Genomic DNA, 19,167 nt, shown 5'->3' with positions numbered 1-19,167 from the left:
AGCAAGAAATGGGCAGAATCCTCCACATGCCACACATTACTGCATTTTAGAAGTATAAAGAGTCATTTGACTTCCTTTTTTCTAAAAAGCCACGCATAGCATATACATGGTAAAAGCAAGAAGGACTAAACTTCTATGGTCTGTTAGAAGAGTCTCCAACATAACCACTAAACTCTTTATTTCTGCTTAAACTGATTTACTGCAAAGGATCCCACCCAGCAACAAAACAAAACAACCAGAACTTCAAACACACAGAGGGAGGGAAGATTCAGGCTCTCTGAAAAAAAGAAATGTGCTAGACAGAGACCAGGGGACACATGTTGGGCAGCATGAGCATAAATTTATCTTCTCTACTGCCTGGCTACAGTAGCTAAATCGCACCGTGTCATCTCTGCACAAGATACTAGAGCGTATCCCAGCCGAGATTTTACTTCATAATAATGGTCAGGGGAATGGCACCCAGGAATAGCCTTGTGATATATTGTCACATCGCAAGGACAGGGCAAACAAGATGGGTAAAAAGGCTTCTGTGGGGCACAGAAGAAAACTCAGTACCTCTTCCTTCTCACTAAGCCTGCTTCTGCAGGAAGAAAATGCAACCTCCCAACTCCCCACCTGCCTCTCCGTAATTTGTGTGCTGAACCTCTCCAGGGTTTTCATTTCTCCTCTGCAGCAGTACCGTCTCTAAAAACTGACATTCAAACTCCAAGACTGTGTTTGCTTCAAGAAGGAAGCTACAGCTGATAACTGTAACAAAAGACAGTGAAAAATATCTCCTGACTAACATAATTTTACCCTACAGAATAATTTTACCCTACAGATATGGACAAACTTTGGGAGAAGAACCAGGACTGAGAAAAGGACGTAGAACTATGATGAGGCTACCTATAAAGGACCTTTAAGTATGGTTTATTTCTGCAGGCCCTGGGAAAGTGACTTCAGATAGGTATCGCAAATGATAGTGTCACATACCATAGAGTACTGAGGTACAATACCATTGGCATCCCCATGATAAATGTACACTGCTCCTACGTAGTTATCCTCCTTAGGTGCTCCAATGGCAACATCTGTAAAACAGTACAGATTATAAACATTTCACAATCCATTCCATTAATCCAACTTTTTCCTAATTTTAGAAGCCAGCTATCCATAGGAAAATAGCTTCCCATGATGAAGATCAGCAGCAGCTCATGTGAACCTGGCTAGAAGGAACTTGTTTGATTTAATGAAGAGCTCATGTTAAGATAAACTTAAAAAAATACACAAATGTATATGAATTTGCACACGCATACGGCTATGTTGTGCCTAATTAGAAACACGTGCTTGTTATGAAAATGTGTGTTTATTAACCAGCAACCATGCTCAAAAAGTTAATTTAGAATCCTTTCATATAAAAATCTTCAACCCAGCAGAATATCAGCATTGTAAACCAAGACAGCATTGGCAAAACATTTATTGTAGCACTACATTAAGTTTGCTTGAAAATCCAAGGCTTCAAAATGAGGCTGGGTATACTAAATGAGTAGGCAGGAAGAAAAAAAGGCTGCTGAGGGTGCACTTTCAAATTACATTTGATCCAATTTAACTGGAAACTCCAATTTAACTGCAGAAAGAGTGATCCCACCTCCCATTCTCCTCTCCTAGCTGGACCTAGTGACTACACAGCTGCTAAAATTAAACTCTTCCTGATGGCTTCATACCCACGGACTGATCAAACTCACTCTGCAGTCTCTCCATCAACACAACTGATCCACAAGCAGCAGCAAGAAAACGTAAGTGCATGCCCAAGTGCAGAGGAAGAGCATGCCCACCATTTGTGAGAACAACCTGCAATGAGCTTGGGATAGGTTTAATGAGATACCACGCCCTGAGTGGCCTGGAAGAAATAAATCCAGGCACACACTGAATTACTCAGCCTCTGTTTGGAAGCCCTTTATCTGCACTGCCAGAAATCAGGGGAGAAAAGGTGCCAGCATCAACACTTTGCTCTCACCTATTGCTATCACAGCATGGGGCTTCACACTGAGCAGCCTGTGAAAGGAGCAGTGGTAAAGCAAAGGAGAGAAATTATTGATAGAGTACATGCTATTAGGAGTGAGAAGCTACTTAATTACACTTCATGATAAGAAACACAATTACGTCAACAAAACTGGAAAGGCTTGAAGACATAAGGAAATGAGAAAGAAGAAAGAAATCAGACATAGACTTCTGTTTTGTTCAGGGCGTGGGTATCTAAAGCCTTTTATAAACTGTACAGGGAAGAAGAAAATGCAACAGCAAGGAAAGCAAAGCAATGTTAATGAGATCGAGGTGCGAGTTGTGTGGACATGGACTAAACCTACATCAAGGACAATCAGCTACAAAAGGCTTTAGCAGACAAAACCTACGCAAGTGCATTTATCTTTAGCATGAGCCCAGGTGCTGGTCGGGTCCAGAGGAGCAATGGACACCATGTGGCACCCAGCCATGTGAGGAGACCAGCAGTGCAACCAGCCCCGCTGGCATTTCCAGGGAAACGGCCCAGGAGGAAATCGCACCGACCTGGGAAGCCATCATCATCGATGTCACCAAGGGCGGCCATGCTCTCCCCAAAGTGTGCGTTGTAGGCGCCATCACCATTCAGGACGAGCTGCTCTTCCAGCACTCCCTAGCAAGTAGGAAATAAAACAGGGTCAGGGAAATGGTGCAAGCCCTGGGCGAGGCAAGCCCTCCCCGTGGGAGCTACCCATGTGTTGCAGGAAGCACCTGGGGCAGGGCTGCAGTCTGACTCTTGCCCTCACTGCACACAGATTGCCTGGGCACCAAAAATCTAATTCATTTGGGTTTTTTAACAATCTTCTGTCTTTTAGTTTTAAGGGGGAAATAAAAAGAAAAAAAAGGAGCAATGAGTGATATAACTAAAATGCTAAATTAACTAAACAATAACTCAGTGATGTAACTAAATGCAGTCACAGGGCTTGGTGAGCTCATGAAGGTTTCCAGATGCCGAAAATGTACAGCCCAGAGCTTGCTCTAATGGCAGCTTACATGTGAGGAGTGAAATCCTCAGTCCAGGCTTATTCAGCTAAACTTCAGTGAGCTACAGAGAATATTCCCCTAAGCGAAGAACATTTGGGCAATTGGATTTGAAGAACTTTTTAAATATTGGACAGAAGGATTAAAGCAAAGTCCCCAAAAAGCCTTCTGAAATGAAGAATAAGGAAAAAGATTTAATGAAATAAAGAGACAGAGGAAAGTTCAGAATAAAGTAGCTCTGTACTCCTATGCCATGAGAAGCCTTATATGGATCTGGTATTTCTTGCCCACCCATTTTCTGGTCAGATACACAAGCTTTAGTTTCTTGCAGTCTTCCCTCAAGGGAAAAGGAACATTTCCACAAGAAAACAAAATTTGGTTATGCAATCCAACTCTGAACCCACCTCAAGGGTTGTTTTGTTTTGTTTTTGCTTCCTTTGTGAATGAGAGTAAACTGCCCTCTGGAAGATGTAATAAAATCTTTTTCTTGGCTGAGGGGAGTTGCTGACTTTAAGAAAATCCCACATAATGAAATTGAAACACAACAGAGAGGAGACAGGCAGGCCTGTATGTGCGACTCATTTCTTTGCAGTCCTCACAGGAAAGGGCAAGATATAAGTGTATTAAATCTAGCATCACTATGCATGCTTGTATTATGATGCAGTTGTCTCTGATCTGCTGCAATGACCTCTTAAGCAATGGTGCTTGCAGAATGAAAGAGAGTTTAAAATGTCCAAACCCCAAAATGAAACCCACAATCCCGCAAGCCATTGCTTCTGCAAGTAATTCTTGCTGCAGGAGTATAAGAAACTCCTACTAGCTTCTTGATTGTTTTATAAAAGATAAAAATTAACTCATGCATGCTCTCACTGCGAGCAGGAAATGTTGGCTATTATCTGCTTGGCATTCTGGACCCTATCCTGAGGACCCAGCACCGACCCTGCAACATAAGAACTGGGACAGTAAAGCTCATTTAAAGGAGGAGTGATAATAGAAAATAAAATTACACCAAAACCAATTCTGAAGTCTCCCAAATACTGCCTATAGGACTTGTGGTGAATGTTAAGTCTAGCGTAAACAAATTCTATACATTAAAATTGGCAAACTACTGATGAAGCAAATCAATTTCATTTTAGTCCATAACAACTCCTATTTTCAGACATCAAGTTTGGGACCTGAATATTAAATACATAATAACAGGTAAACAATCATTGTTTTCTTATAAATACGACATAAGAATGATCTTGTTTTGCCAATGCAAGAAAGTTTAGGCTTTTCCAAGACTGCTGGTGGGTCATGTGAAATCCAACAGTACCAACTGATAAGAACTTCCCAGTAAAGGTTATATATGGGGCATAATGTAAAGATAAAGTGAATTCATTCTGTAGCTCCTCTTTACTAGAACTCCTATATCCTCAGATGTTTTTGTTCTGATGTGTAGGTCCCAGTGACCACCCAAAACACAAAGGAAAACTCAGTCAAAGCTGCTGACTCTTATTTGGTTTTGGCATCAAGTTCATGTAAAGCCACAAATACCACCAAGTTTCAACATAAAACCAGAAACTTTCCCAGACCTCCTCAAAAGATTCACAGCTCTGTAATGAATGTGGGCTGGTGTCTGGGAAACCATGATACCAGATGGTTTCTGTGACCTCATGCTCTGCTAGAGACATCCTCTCTACCCCACAATTTGAGACATTGAGTTTCACCACGCAGTGCTGAAAGGACATTAGCGTTACCCTGCCCGGACCCACACCCTCATCCCTTACCAGGTCATCTCCTGTACATACTCACGTTTCCTCTGTTGATATAGACTGTGACTTGACCCTCATCTCTGATCTCAGAAAACATAGGTGCTCCGACCAGCAGGTCTGACAACCCGTCAGAGTTCAGATCAACTGCACATAAGGAGGAGCCAAAGTAAGAGCCCATCTGTAACCAAGCCGAGTCACAACAAAGCATTCAGTATCTGCCCACACACAGGAGGAAATCATTAGGCGTGTTTTTGGTGTTTGTTTTTTTTTTTTTTTAATTTCAAATGATGACTTGCTGCTTTATCACTCACAAGCACTCCTACAGAGAAAGCTTAGGGGATAATTCTGGCAGGAATTAAACACTTTACTGTAACAGTGCATCAGCTTGAATGTTTTACCAACAGAATAAAATTTATACCCCGGGATGTGCTTAAGTGAGACACCTAAAGAGCTTTCTTAGCCTAGCTTTCACTTGTCAAATATTTAAATCCAGGAAGGGGTGAACTAAGTTTCCAAAACCAAGACCTGGCTAGTGATTATTCATGCTCAGCACCAGACTTCCTAAAGAGACTTGAAGGTGAGTACCACTGCTCTTCTGGGGATACCTTAAAGAAATAAAGAAAAGAAAAAAGAAGAATAGACAAGGGGCAGGGTATCCATGAAAAGAGGCATCTAAAATTACCTCTTGATTGTGGACTGTCTTCCCCTGCTCTATTTGTATCTATTTGTATCAATCATCTTCAAATAGCAGTACTGGTTGTGGGTTTTGATCATAGCCTTTCCTCTCATGTACAGGCAAGTGAGTTGACATAGAAAGAAGACTTTCAATAAAAGCTTTTCAGTTGATGCACAAAAAATCTAAGCCACTTTCAATCTCCAGTTATTATTGCTTGATAAAACTTAATTGCCTAAATTTTAGAAATACATTAATTTCATTACATAATTTTTTACATGGGTTAACATTAAATGCTAAGAATCTCCCAACTGGCACCCACATTACAAATTTCAAAACACATTTAAACACAAAAAGGAAACCAAAAGCGAGAATGATATTCCACCCTTATTTCATCCACTTCTGCTAAGGTACCGCAAGGCATGCTTTCTGAGACCAACTACAAACCATAGTCTCAAAATTAAAAGCAACTTCACAGGAAAATTGGAAAGACACCACTTCTTATTTGAATGTGAGAGCTGTTTACATAGTAGGTAAATTGAGGTTACAGAAATAATTATTTAGGTTAAAAAGAATGAATCACATTTCTTGTATGCTTTTACATTCCTCATTGCAGATCTCTGACCCACTACCTTCCACACATGGTAAGTTTAGATGCACGAGCCAGAGCTACTGGGCATGCTAGGAGATGGGCAGCAGCAACTCTATTCTATGCAGTTCATAACATTTAAAAGCTGCTAAATATATACAGTGGGGTGAGTTAAGGATAGAGTTTCAGTTTGTAATTCAGATTTTTGTGTTTGTGTGGGTTTAAGGTCAGACCTCAAACATCATTTGATTCCAGTTATTTTGTAGCTTAAGTTCCCCTGTGGATTTTTTATTTGTTTATTTTTTTTAATCCACTAAGGTTTTAAAACAAATTTCTCATGGGTAAGGAGCGAAAGTTATGAAAAGCATTTTGCTATGTTTTCAGGCAGTTTTCAGGGAAAGGCTATTATTTATTTAATTGCAATATGGTCCGTCTGCAGCGTGGGTGAGTTCACGGTGCTGTGAGAACCTGAAGTTTGTGCACTTAACATTTGTAACAAGGCACTGCATTTTCTTCTTCCTTGTCTGCATTTGATTTCCTAGTTCAGCCTCCAGCAATAAAAAAGGGAAGGAAGAAACTGGCCTGCTTTTAACATCTGTCTAACAAGAATGTCAGAACAATGAACCTTCACACCACTGGGAAGGACGCAGCATTTTGTGAGAGCTCATTTCCAGGCAGTGCTCATTGCTGAGCATGTCTGGTTATATTTCAATCACAAAACAATAAAATGTGATTTAGGACAGCCTTCTCTTTAAAATAAAATTTTCATTTGGATTTTACAGAATTTGCAGAAGACATGCTACTGGGGAAAGAGGAGATGACAGCCTAGAAGTACTTGAAGGATGTAAATACTTGATTAGTTAAGTTACATATAAGAATAACGCAATTAAATTGAAAAAGGAAAGTTTTTGGCTGAGATCTGGAAACTTCCTGATAGCTCTGTTTATTAGGCTGAGGAATAGTTCTCCAGCAGCACATCCTGAGGGCCATTTAAAAGTCAACAGGGAAAGAAATGAACAGGAAGCAATCAAACACAGGAGATGCCCTGGATGAACTAGGAGGTCTTTTCCTTTCAAGACGTCTGCAATTCTGCTAGTGCAGAGAAAGACTTATTTTGGAGAGGGCCTAAAATACAAGTCACACCATCTATCTACATATACTGCAGTTTTTCTCTATTCCAGGCATGTTTTTAAAGACTGCAACTGTGTTTTGATGGGAAAAAGCAACAAAACATGCTAACACTCCCAACTTGATGATACAGTCAAACACTTTAGATCCTTCTTAGAGTGGCAGGTCTTCCTAGAGCCAGAAGCCACCAGTAACTTTTTTCTTCTGTATTTCCTCTCCTTCCAGGAGAACACAGGCAACCCCAGGTAAGGGGTATCATTTCCTCACTGCACTATTCCCAAATAAGACATCTTTTTGTTTTTACTTATAGATAGACATACCTTCCACTTTGTTTCCCCTGCAACATGTCTCCAGCAAGCCCGCAGTGAAGAACACAAGCTGTTCCCCACTCAAACACAACACTGTGCAGGAGGAGCTGGATCTCCCTAGCATTCACTAAATTTCATGGAGGGGTGGGAGGGGGTAGTTCAGCTCTAAGACAGCAGTCCTAAGAGCAAAATGCAGGACTGATTCATGGTAGGAAGGGGGAAATCATCATCTCCTGAGGCAATGAAGCTGCTCCTCCACAAAACAGCATAACTCTAATATCCCACATCACAGCAGGACACAGTAAAACAGATTTGGGTTTTGTGTATTAAACTAAGCTCCAAGCTGCCCATATCTCCCAATAACATCTACTAAGAGGAAATCTCTAGGCTCACCTGGTGCCCCATGTCCCACATCTCAGAAGGCGCTGCTACAGTTGTGTACAGCTAGAGAGAACCACTAGTACAATTTTCAGCAAGAGCTTTAATTTCAGTCACATGGGCATTGAGCAGACATTGCAATCATGACTGCTGCAGGAGAGAGGGCATACAGCTGGCCTGTACAACAGATTTAGCTCTTCTGGGAGGATAAGAAGAAACAGAATTTCCTTGACAACTCATGAAGCAGTGGAATGAAAATGATGCTCTGAGATGACCCTGCCATTATTTCCCCTTTTTCTACCCTTTAAAAGAAAACACATGTACATAAAAGCTTACCTTTTTCCCTGAAGCCTGAAAAATCTTTATTAGAGAGCCTGATCGTCTGTCAGTTCTGAAAATATAAACCTGAAAAGTGAAAAAAGAAAAAAGTTAACCAATACTAACTACAAAGCACATGCTAGTACAGCATTGATGCTTTCTAAATAATATCTAAATCATAATCATAGCCATGGCTATTGCCAAGATCCAATTTATTTACCACTTTATTGCTCAGTCTTCTTTTAAAAGACAAAACATTGAGTTCCCCATTTTCCTGATGAATCACAGGCCTCTTATCATGAGAAATGCTTGAATAGTATCGTCGCCTACTTTTTTGGTGCGTATGTGTGTGTGTGCACACGCGAGTATGTAAAAGCACCTAGTAAAGGAATTTTCCAACTCTCAAACAAGTGGCATCTGGAGACTGTCTGGAAACGAGCAGGGCAAAAGGCTGAGAAAGCATAACCCTGCTCCCCTTCCCTTATCTAGTCTTCCCTTCTCAAGGACACGTGCCTGCACGTACTGCACTGCAAACTTCATGATGCTTTAGCAAAGGTCAGAGTAGAAATCCCAATCATCAGGCCACCCAAGGCATTTGCACTGTTTCTGTCTGAAACAATCTGTAAATCAGAAAACTATTCAAACATAGACCATTCGTTGCTCGTTTCCACAGAGGAAACTGTTTAACCAGGAACTCTCAGGGATAAAAGTATCGATACAAGTTCAATAACAGATCTTGTACCAAAATTTAAGACCTAAAATGCATGGCTTGTAGAAAGGGACACCCTTTGGCAGAAACGCTGGCTCAGTCAGCCTTGATACTCTTCCAGTGTTTGAAAGGCTCCCTCCTAGCAGGTGCACATGCAGTTTGCAGGACAGAGGATCTCTTCCCACATGGCAGAGCCAAGCACTTGACATAGTTGAATAGGTGGCGAGTTATTAATAGGTGGTGAGACAGAGTTCAAAGCTGTTTTCAGCTGAGAACACAGCACAGATTTACTGCGGACAATCGTTCTAGATGATATAAAGGACTCCCCAGGTTTTGCAGTGGCATGTTTAGCAGTGAGAGCACATTGCCAAGTGTCACAACTCCAAATTGAGTCTTAACTAATAACACTCTTGGTGACTTTGGAGAAATGACTCAGTCTCATTAAGTATCTTGGCTTTACCTTCAGTGAAAAGGGTGTGACAATGCTAATCACTTTCTATCAGGGAAGTGGAAAGGATTAGCTTATTAGAGAGTGTGGAAAGTACAAGACTGCTCAGCATAATGTCCTGTACTCAACACCTTTTACCGCTCCTTTGCCATGCGTTCCTGCTACCCACAACCCACCCCAGGGGAGAATAATGGGAGCTTTTGCAACTAGAGCAGTAGTCTTTAAACTACAGAGCCAGCTGCTTTCTCATGGATCTCATGTTAGCAGCTGTTTTTTTCCCCGCCTCCCTGTACAACAACTAAATCTGCTCCACAGAGAAAACAGGTTGGAAGGAAGGTACATCGGAGCAGCCGTAACAGAGCACCTGGGATAAGGAAACTATGTCTTTCCCATGCACATGTCCTCTCAGTAACAACTGTGCTGCTACTATATCCCATATATCCTAGTCACGCCAGATCAGGTATATGTACCAAGTGCATCCTCTACTTTTATTCCATTTTACCCACTTGCGTTTCTACCCCCTGGGACATGGTTACTATCAAAAATAATCTGCCTAAACCAAGGGATAGTGTTCCTCGTAGAGGGGACCTCTCACTCCTTATTGTTATGACTCAGCTACAACTCATGTCCCTGTAGAGCAGGAGAACCAGAGGGAGGAAGATGGAAGGGGGCTGCAGGACATCTCTGCTTAAGCTCATGGTGGCAGCAAGTCCCAAAAGGATTGGATTTTGAAGAAAGAGGGACAAAAGCAGATCCTTTACACCCCTTCTCTCCCTCTCCCTACTCCCACCTCTCCACCTTTGGTTCAGAAGTGTGTAAGGAAGGGTCACAGAGCTCACCCTCAACCAGTTCCCCCCAACAGCAGCCGGGTACTTGACACAGGAACACCAGGCACACCTAACTCAGCAGCCATCTCCATCTAGCCATTCACTTGCTTACATCTTTGGGACATTGAACATATGTTTGCCTACAGAAAACCATTTTTTTTTTCCTTCTCAAGAGACCATCACCAAGATTTCTAAGTACAGCTGGCAAAAACCCAGATTCTAATCCACTAAACATCAACATATTATGAAGTTTTAAAAGGGACATCAAATCACCTAGTAAAGGGCTTTTCATGCTATTAGAGATGCTACTCTGAAGTAAATACTGAAACAGTCAAACGTATAAAGAAAACAAGCAGAAGACAAACTCTCTTTTCCAAGTTTTTTCATTTCCAGGCAAGGTTTAAGTGATACCTGTATGTTACAAATCCTTAACAAAAGGAGTGTGAAAGAAACGTTGCCTGTGTCTTGTTAAAATAACTATTGTAAGGATTGGGTGGCAGAAGAGAAAAGAGAGGGGTGAGGGATGTGAGGCACCAGGAGGGACAGGTCGAGAAAATGTGATGACTTCATTAAACTACCTCATCTCTCCCCTGCTCAGTGCTCCAAAACTAGCCTGTAGGCAAAAATCTCTTGGCTTCTCAGACACGTGGGAACTGCATCGCTATTACTTTTTTTGCCCCGTTGCACCCGACCATATTATTGTTTGACAAAAAGCCGCACCTTTCCGATGCCTCCATCCTGGGGAGCTCCTCCTACAACGTCCGTGGTAGTCGGCTGAGAGAAATGACCTGCTGCCACCGCGTATCCTGAGTGGCAGATGGGGTGGGGTGGGACAGGAGAGAGGAAATAAATAAATAAATACTCATGAAAGGGAAGAGCCTGAGAAACAGGTCAGCCAGCTGGATCACACTCATTGGGATCACTGCTCCTCCTGGGCTGCACATTGTTAGTGTTCAACAACCATTCTGCCCTGGCTGCACCAATGTTCCGCTCAAAAGCTCACAGTGGTGGGAAGTGACAGTACGCCCTCCAGTACTCTTCCAAAAGCTGACAGAAGAAAGATGGGTGTGGAGCTGGGCAAGGAACACACAAAGCAGGTACAGGGAGCAGACTGGTAACTGCGAGTCCAGAAAGGGAAGCAGTAAAACAGGAACAGGCACACACAAATAGAGCAAAGAGACCACATCATTGCAAAGAAAGTATCACATCAGAGAGCAACAGTCCTACATCAACCAGACAGAAGTGTCCTCCTTTCGCTAAAATCACTGCCCGGGAAGACTTGGAAAACTACGTGCCTCTTTGGTCAGGGGTGTGGAGAGCAGAGGACAGTAGGCAAAGAGGTCAGAGAAGTTAATGGTTTAAAAAGATTTTTGTTTAGGCAAGAAGAAAAATGGGAGGATAGATCAAAGAAAGGAGGAGTCTATTTGAAAGAAAGAGATCAAAGATTCAGTCTTATTTGATACATTAAAATGATGTATAATAACTAAGAGTAGAGTACTTTCCTTCTAAGGCTGTCTTGTATTTGCCTTGCTCTTCTACTGTAAATTATGAGGCTCTTGTCTACATGGTAAACACTATAATTTGAGTCTCTCAGTGGCAAAACCTATTTATGTCCTTAAATATGTATATATACACTTCTCATTTAGATATCACCAAGCAACATCTTCCAAGTATTATTTTTCTAAAGACTAAAGGTTAAGGGGAAAAAGAGAGGTCAGTGCAAGTCTTCAGTCAAACAATATCAAACTACTGACTCTTTGAAATGTCTTATAGGTCTCAACAGTCTTAGGCACGGAGGACTAGGTGGAAGCCTTTAGATTACGTATTTTTGGGACATTAGCTGGTTTTAGAGCAAGTAAAACCAATTGAGTTAAAGCTGTACTCAAACCTATAGCAAATGATTCACATGAATTGCTTACATGGTGCTATTTTTGCTGAATTAAGTTCATACATGCAGTATACATTCTGTAATTATGTGTTGTACTCATTATAAAGCCTGGTGTAAGTAGACACGAAGCCTAACCAATGACAAATAATTTGTCTGTTACAGGGCAAAAGCAAGAATGTAGGAGGCCCACTACCATCTAACCTGCTTTTCAGTCAAAATGCATTTTCTTTTAGTCAAAAAAAATACAGCAAAGGTTTTTTTAAAACCAAGTAAACAAAAATGGAATATTCTGACTGCTGCTTTACTTATGTTTCTTTCCACGTAATTAATTAATTAATTCAGACGTTCTTCCTTTCATGCTTTTCATAAAAATATGCTAAACCACCAAAAAAAAATCAGTATCAACTTTATAGCATTAAAGCCTTGAAATATATTGTTGGACTGATCCATTCTCACAGTGAGCACCAGAGAGCTGCTTACCAAGGTACGTGTACCGCCTGGCTATCACAGCATCATCGTTCAGCTTGTAATATGTGTTATCAGTGAGATTCAGTACTTTGACAGTTCCTGTCCAATAATAAGATCCCGGTGCCCCCATGATGACCAGCTCCTACAACAGGAAAAACAGAAGGGTGTTGGGGAAGGAATGGGGAAAAAAATAACAATCAAAACTGGACAAAAATTCATACTTTACACAGTAATGGAGAAGGGACAGGATAGTAACAATCTCCATTCCGTGTCATGGTTACAACATTTTGCCTTCCTCTGTCCTCAGATACACTCTGCTCTTCAAGAGATAACCTGGCTATAGTTCATTGCAGACACTCAGTGTGATTCAGGATTTTAAAAGACTAGAAATCAGTCAAAGTTTGATCCAGCATCCGAAGGTAGATACTCATGGATAATGTTTTGGAATCAAAAAGCAAGAGAGATAGCGAAAATGTTGCCCCAAAGCATCCAGCACGCTTGCAGGGACATCTTGCTCTTGGACATGGTTTTAAATACCTCCATCAAGGGACCAAATTAAGCCTAGGGAAGTTCTCCATCCCTGGAGGAGACAAGAGGACAGCTGCTTTGCCTCACATCTCCATTCCGTGCAAGGCCATGGGTGAACTCCATCCTTGTGGGAAAGCGCTCCCACGCCTGGGCCCCCTTTGAGTGAGTGACCAGTTTCAGTCAGGGGGAGACATTAAACAAGGGATTTTCCTAATAAGACTACAGGGACAGGACGGCAAACTCAACCAAAGAGCAGGATGAGCTTGGCAACAGCTTCTTTCCTTGGGAGGGGCCGTGCCCTCGAGGTCAAGGGATCATTTACCGGCAGGAATGACTACCATCAGCAGTGCTGAATATACGGTAGGGGCTTGCCTGGTTGACCCAAAAAGCCATTTATCTGCATTTCCTGCTCAGTGAGCTGCCATCAGGCTGAAGCAATGAAAGTTCAAAGATATCTTTTGAAATAGAATAGCAAAGGAGGATTTAAAGCATGGGAACAGAAACAGGCTGGAGAGAGCAGACAAGCCAGGAAACTGCTGCTGCTGGATGAACATCCAGTTATCAGATAGCGCCACTGTGGCAACGTTGCCTGCCATTCCAGTTTACTCAGAAATCACCTTCTGCCATTTCAGAGGCAACACCTCTATTCTGCTTATAGCAGCCTGGACAATAAATTCTGCAGATCAGTGCATATATAATTAGGAGTGAATATCTATTTGACATGATAGTAACAAGGAGCCTGACACTGAAATATCTTTTTTTTCCTTAAAAAAATCCAAACCAACCAACCAAACAGAAAAACTCCCAAAAACCCCAACGCTGAAATATTACAAAAAACATCAATACATACATAAGGGAACAAATTCATCCTTGACATAACTAATAGATTTCTGTTCAAGAATGAATATGGTCTGGTATTTAGAACAGCTCTGAAGCATATATTTTACCATGCTATTTTTTCTCCATCTTTTTGAAATAAAGAACTAACGCAGAACTAAAAAAAAAAAAGTGTTTATCTTATATATGTGTATGTATGTGCATGTGCATTTATATATTCACATAGATGCATGTACCCACACGTACACATACATAAACAAAGCCATTGAGGGAGGACTGTTTTACATCATCACTTAAAGTAAGGAGTTAACATCAACCACAGAGATACCTCTATGCAAGTTTTGGGATGTACATAATTAAAATATTCCCTTAGGACATTTCCCAGAGTCCATTCATTCTTGTCCACAGACTTTGCACATACACCTGCGTACAAACCACTGGGCAGACGTTGTGCAAGATGCAGGCGCCCAGGAGGCTGGACAAGGCAGGAGGGTGTTTGCTGGCAGGAAGGGACCATGCTCAGCCCACTGTCCAAGCCATGCTCGGGGCCCCCCTTCCTGGGACATGTGGCAGGAGAGCTGTTCCCCAACCCCGTCCCTTCCATGCGTGTGCCCCGCTTACCTCGGTGAAGAAGCCTGCAATCCCTGCCTGGCACGAGCCGTGTTCCTCCCCGTACTTCTTCTTGTACTCTAGATGGGAGAAAGGAACAAGAGAAATCATGGTCATCCCTGGCATGGGACACGCTCTCCACCTGAGCCGTCTGCATTGCTGCATGTGCAGCCTCAAGGGACACCAGCACACAGAGCTCCCAGGTTCTACTGACGGATCTGCCACCAATGTGCACCACGGCAGCATCCTCACCTGCATCACAGGGAAAGCGAGAGGCCTGAAACTAGGGGGGGACATCCAATATGCTGCCTATGGAGCTGCTAAACGAGCGGTATCACAGTAATATGATGCTAACAGCAGCAATGTCACCCTGGTAAAGGTGCATCGCAGAAGCCCCTGCCTCAGGTGGCTAGATCCGCACAGGTGAGAAGGAAGGGTGCAAAAGGCGATGCCCATGCCTGTGTGCCACTGACTCTGCACCAGGAGGTTTAATCCCCAGGCCTGTCACTTCCTCAGAGAAATAAGTGATTCCCCCCTACAATGAGCCACCAAAGCTACCATAAAAATTCTCATGGAGGGATCCTTCAGGACACTGGCCCCAGGCGGGCGGGAGCAAGTGAGGAGAGGGCACTGCGTTTTTAAGTGATCAGACAACAGTCTCATTTGGGGGATGCTCAGGTTTGCTGCTTTCCATGGCCACCTGCTGAGAGCTCCCAGTTCACAGGGGACCCAATCAGCATCACTATATTTTTTGTTTCTGTATTTTATGTAGCAATTGTTTCCCCTATCAAACCTGAGGAATTTTTACTTTAACTTTTTGCAGAAGAGGGAAAAATATTTAAATATTTTTAGAAATACATTAAGTTTGGGTTTGGGTTGGGTTTTTTTTGGGGGGGAGGACAAGAAGAGAGGAGGAAAAAAGAAAAAGAAAATCACTTTCCACGCTTCCACCCTGCCTTAATCCAAACATTTTGAGTTTAGGAGAATTTGAAACTTTGAGCTGGATCAGAATCACTGCAAGTGTTTTCCAGAACAGTATTTTCAAATATTTACCATACTAATGAGTGCCCAGCTTCAGCATATTGCCACTTCCTGTACATTACAGTAATCCAGGCTCCAACAACATTCCCCATATAGCCTGGTAATTTTGAATTTACTTTTTTTTTTTTTTAAAGTAAGCACCATTAAGTCATTGCTAAATGATAAAAATTTTAATGAAAGCAATGAGCAAATTGCCTCTTTGGAACCAAGCAAGTTCCTTCTGAGTTGCATTTGATCTAATTGAAGACCAAAAGGAATTCATTATAAATTTCTGCCTTTTCATAGAATTTTTTCAAAACAGTGTGTATATATACACACATGCACACTATTCCCTCTTTATATATTATATATTGTCTCTTCCTAACATCATAAAGATAGTCAGATTTTAAGGAATTTGCTGAGGTCATACCAGTTGCACAGGGAGAGGTTTAATTGGAGAGACCATGCAGAACAGTGACTTGATCCACCTGTTACAGCCCAAACACCAAACATCCTCAGCTGAGGCCAGGTCCTGCCAAAGCAGATGTGTGTCCTGGCAGACCAGGAGGGCCAGAAGCACACTTGGGTTTCCTCGTGGGAATGCACGACAACAATTCCACTGAGAAATGAAGCCCATGTTTGCTCATGGTTATTCAGAAAGTGATGGGACTGTGAAGCACTAGCTGTCCACATACAGTCTCTCACAGAGCCAGGCACTCCTTGCCTGGGAAAAAACAAAAATTGTTTATTGATATGAACATTTTTTTATTCAGAGAGCCAAGGAGATGAGGTTTCTCCCTCTGGCATTTCCTGAAAAATAATGCTGTGCATGTCCTAAAGGCCCTGCCTTTGCTATGGCTGGATTCCCACCCTTGCAAAGGATGAAATGCAGCAAGTTCCACGTCCGTCCCATTCAGAGGCTTTCACTTCCAGCCAAGATCTTCCCTTTACATGATGTACTGAAGTGTGAACAGACCTTGCCTCTTCCCGATACTGCACTCAATCTGCTGTAATTCCCACGTGCTTGTAATTCCAAATAAAACGCCACTAGCCACTGCGGCCCTGCAGGTCTGGAAGTATCCTTCTGCCTTACCTGCTAAATTTGCTAGGAGGCTTTTGTAATGCCGGAGCTCAAGGATTTAAAGACTACCTTCCTAAATTCCACTTCACAGCATATAGATGTATTTTTTGATGGAGGGCTAGAGGGCCTTAGGCCGATGCTCAGGCAGCACAAGTGAGCACCATGCCCTGCCTAAAAAGCCACCCCAAGGGCTGCACAGCCATGGCTGACCTGGCCTGTCAGCCAGGTGCCCAGCCTGCCGCAAGACACAGCACCCACCGTCCCTTTAGGCACTAGAGGCCACGGCCCCTGCTAGGTCTTGCTCACAACCCAGGCCAGGGCACAGCCTCTTAAAAGCCAAATCAGCCCCTCGTCTGGGACACAAGGCGAGAGGACTTCTTATGCGTATATTTCTTTTGAGCGCAAGCCTCAATGGCTTTCTGTGTCAGGCCCATAACCAACCGGTGTGACTGGGCCCTGCTGACAATCTGATGGATTTAAAATGTTATATTTCCCTATAAAATTGTATTACACTTGGCTCACAGTTTCTTTAAGTGCCTCCTTCAAAAAGCACATGGCTCCATTTGCTTTAAAATAAAAGAGGAAAATTGCTATAGGATATTTAACTTGCGCGGTGCAAGATTTAGGTCAGGCAAATAACAATGTAACTGGGGGAAATGCCTCAGTGTGGGATAGAAGGGCAAATAAAACTTGTTTCTTTTTTTGGATTTTCAAACTTCTCATTCTCTTCTTTAATAAACAGGCTTTCCAGAACTTTTTTCACAATTCGGCAACACGTAAAAGCCTCAAACATGATGGCGACTTCCCCCGCCGCCCCAGCTTTGCCATAGACTTAGGTGAGGTCTCCAAACCATGGCCCCGCATAACTCCAGCCGCCTGAGAGGCCCCATCCACACGCGCCTGTGAGTGATCCACCCCACACGAGCCGTCCCCTGAATACAGCTGAAAAGAAAACCCCAGGGCATGCAAAACTGTAGGATGGCAGAAGGAATGGTAGCAGCTTTAGCAATGGAACAAGGCTGCTTTTCAAGGGTGGTAGATGGATCCATAGCTTCATGCGGCTGTGTTTGACAAACATGCGAAATTGCTCCGTTTCGTTGGATAAACAGAAGATTTTCTTCTGATAAAACAATACATGCACAAAAAAAGACCAAATTCAGATCTAGGAGTAACTTGAAACAAAAGCCACAACATCAGAGGATATAACACAGCTGATTTTCATCAGCAATACATGTATTAGAAAAGGAACAGAAACACACAAGTTACTGTTTTCATTGTCAGGCAATGAAAAACAATTACTCTTTAAATGAACCGAATTATTATTAACTGCGGTGCATAAGGAATGGGAAAGATTTGGTGGTTTAAATGGTTGTACAATAAACTGAGTTGGTACATGTACTGAAGCTCATACTTTCACAGACATTGTTCATGGCTTTATGTGATGATCAATTTAAGTCACTTATATTGCCAGTACTATCTGCTCGAACTAATGGGCCTGCATTTCACTTAAATAACTAGTTATGCTTTGGTTGTAACAGTGGATAGATGGGATTGAGGCATTCCAAGTAAATTCAGAGTTTGGATATAGCCAGTGCTTCTGTGAACTGAAGAAAAGACATCAAAACACTTTGACTTGAATAAATACCTGACAATACTCCTCAGGAAAAAAAGTAGAGCTTACAGAAGAATAAATGGATTCATTACAGTAATGCAGCACAACACAGAGCAATGATGCAAAGCAATGATCATCTTTCCTACAGGTATCAAGACTCCTTCTTATCATTATAGGGTTTGAGAACATCACACATACCAATTAACCTCTTTTCCTAACACCTCTGAGAGAGAAAACAGCTTTAGTGACATTTTGCTGGAGGAAACAGAAGCACAGAGGTCCAAACGCCCCAGACATTGAGGCTATTTGAGTATTTAAAGCTCCCCTGACACAGAGCAGAGATCAGCACCACGTTTTGGGGCAAATTCAGACAGACACAATCTTCCCCAGGGAGCCAGCAGCCCAGACAGACAGACACTGGGCTCCTGGATTCCAGCATAACTTTCAGCACAAAACCACCCCTCCTCGCCACCCACCTAACTGCCATCTCCAACAGCGTACCCTCCCTCCATGCCCAAGGAGGGCTCCTTTCCACCCACGCACCCGTGGTCACAGCCCCCTGTCCTGGACGGTGACATCCAGCCTCACAGATGGAGACAAAAGGAGACTTTTGCCTCCTCCCTAGAGCCGGTCTGCCTCTGCCAAGCAGCAGATGAGCCCAAAAGGCATGAAAACCAAGATGGCTTCTACCTCCTCTCCACTTTGGTGCCAGTAGTGACACCTGTCGCTCGTACGACACTGCCATCCATCCATCAATGCAGTGAAATGATCAACCAGCAGGAAATCATGCAGCCGCTGTGTCAGCTCACAGCTTTTGCACACCTGAATAGCAATATTTGCATGAGGTTTAGATATTGCATACAGTGGATTCGGTAGTTTCCATGAAGCTCCAGGCAATAACTGCTGTCATGAACAGATCCTTTGTTTTTACACTTCTTTATTGTTCTTTCTCGCCTGCCCGCAGACTGCTGTGCACC

At 42.6% G+C, this 19,167-nt stretch overlaps 1 protein-coding gene across 2 annotated transcripts in view; it reads right to left on the bottom strand.

The window, feature by feature from the left end:
• The window catches only part of ITGA9 (integrin subunit alpha 9), a 231,951-nt gene that overhangs the window by 190,544 nt on the left and 22,240 nt on the right, over positions 1-19,167 (bottom strand). For both annotated transcript variants that reach the window (XM_054817092.1, XM_054817093.1), the window contains exons 5-11: positions 14,490-14,557; positions 12,516-12,645; positions 10,868-10,953; positions 8,182-8,250; positions 4,810-4,947; positions 2,542-2,647; positions 973-1,067 (exon numbers count right to left, since the gene is read on the bottom strand). In XM_054817092.1, coding sequence (XP_054673067.1) covers positions 973-1,067; positions 2,542-2,647; positions 4,810-4,947; positions 8,182-8,250; positions 10,868-10,953; positions 12,516-12,645; positions 14,490-14,557 — 692 coding nt within the window. The remainder of the gene's footprint in view (positions 1-972; positions 1,068-2,541; positions 2,648-4,809; positions 4,948-8,181; positions 8,251-10,867; positions 10,954-12,515; positions 12,646-14,489; positions 14,558-19,167) is intronic.

This window comes from Grus americana, chromosome 2 (genome assembly GCF_028858705.1).
Source record: "Grus americana isolate bGruAme1 chromosome 2, bGruAme1.mat, whole genome shotgun sequence".
NCBI lineage: Eukaryota > Metazoa > Chordata > Aves > Gruiformes > Gruidae > Grus > Grus americana.
The sequence above is the reverse complement of the archived record's forward strand: the minus strand, read 5'-3'. Positions and strand labels throughout refer to the sequence as shown.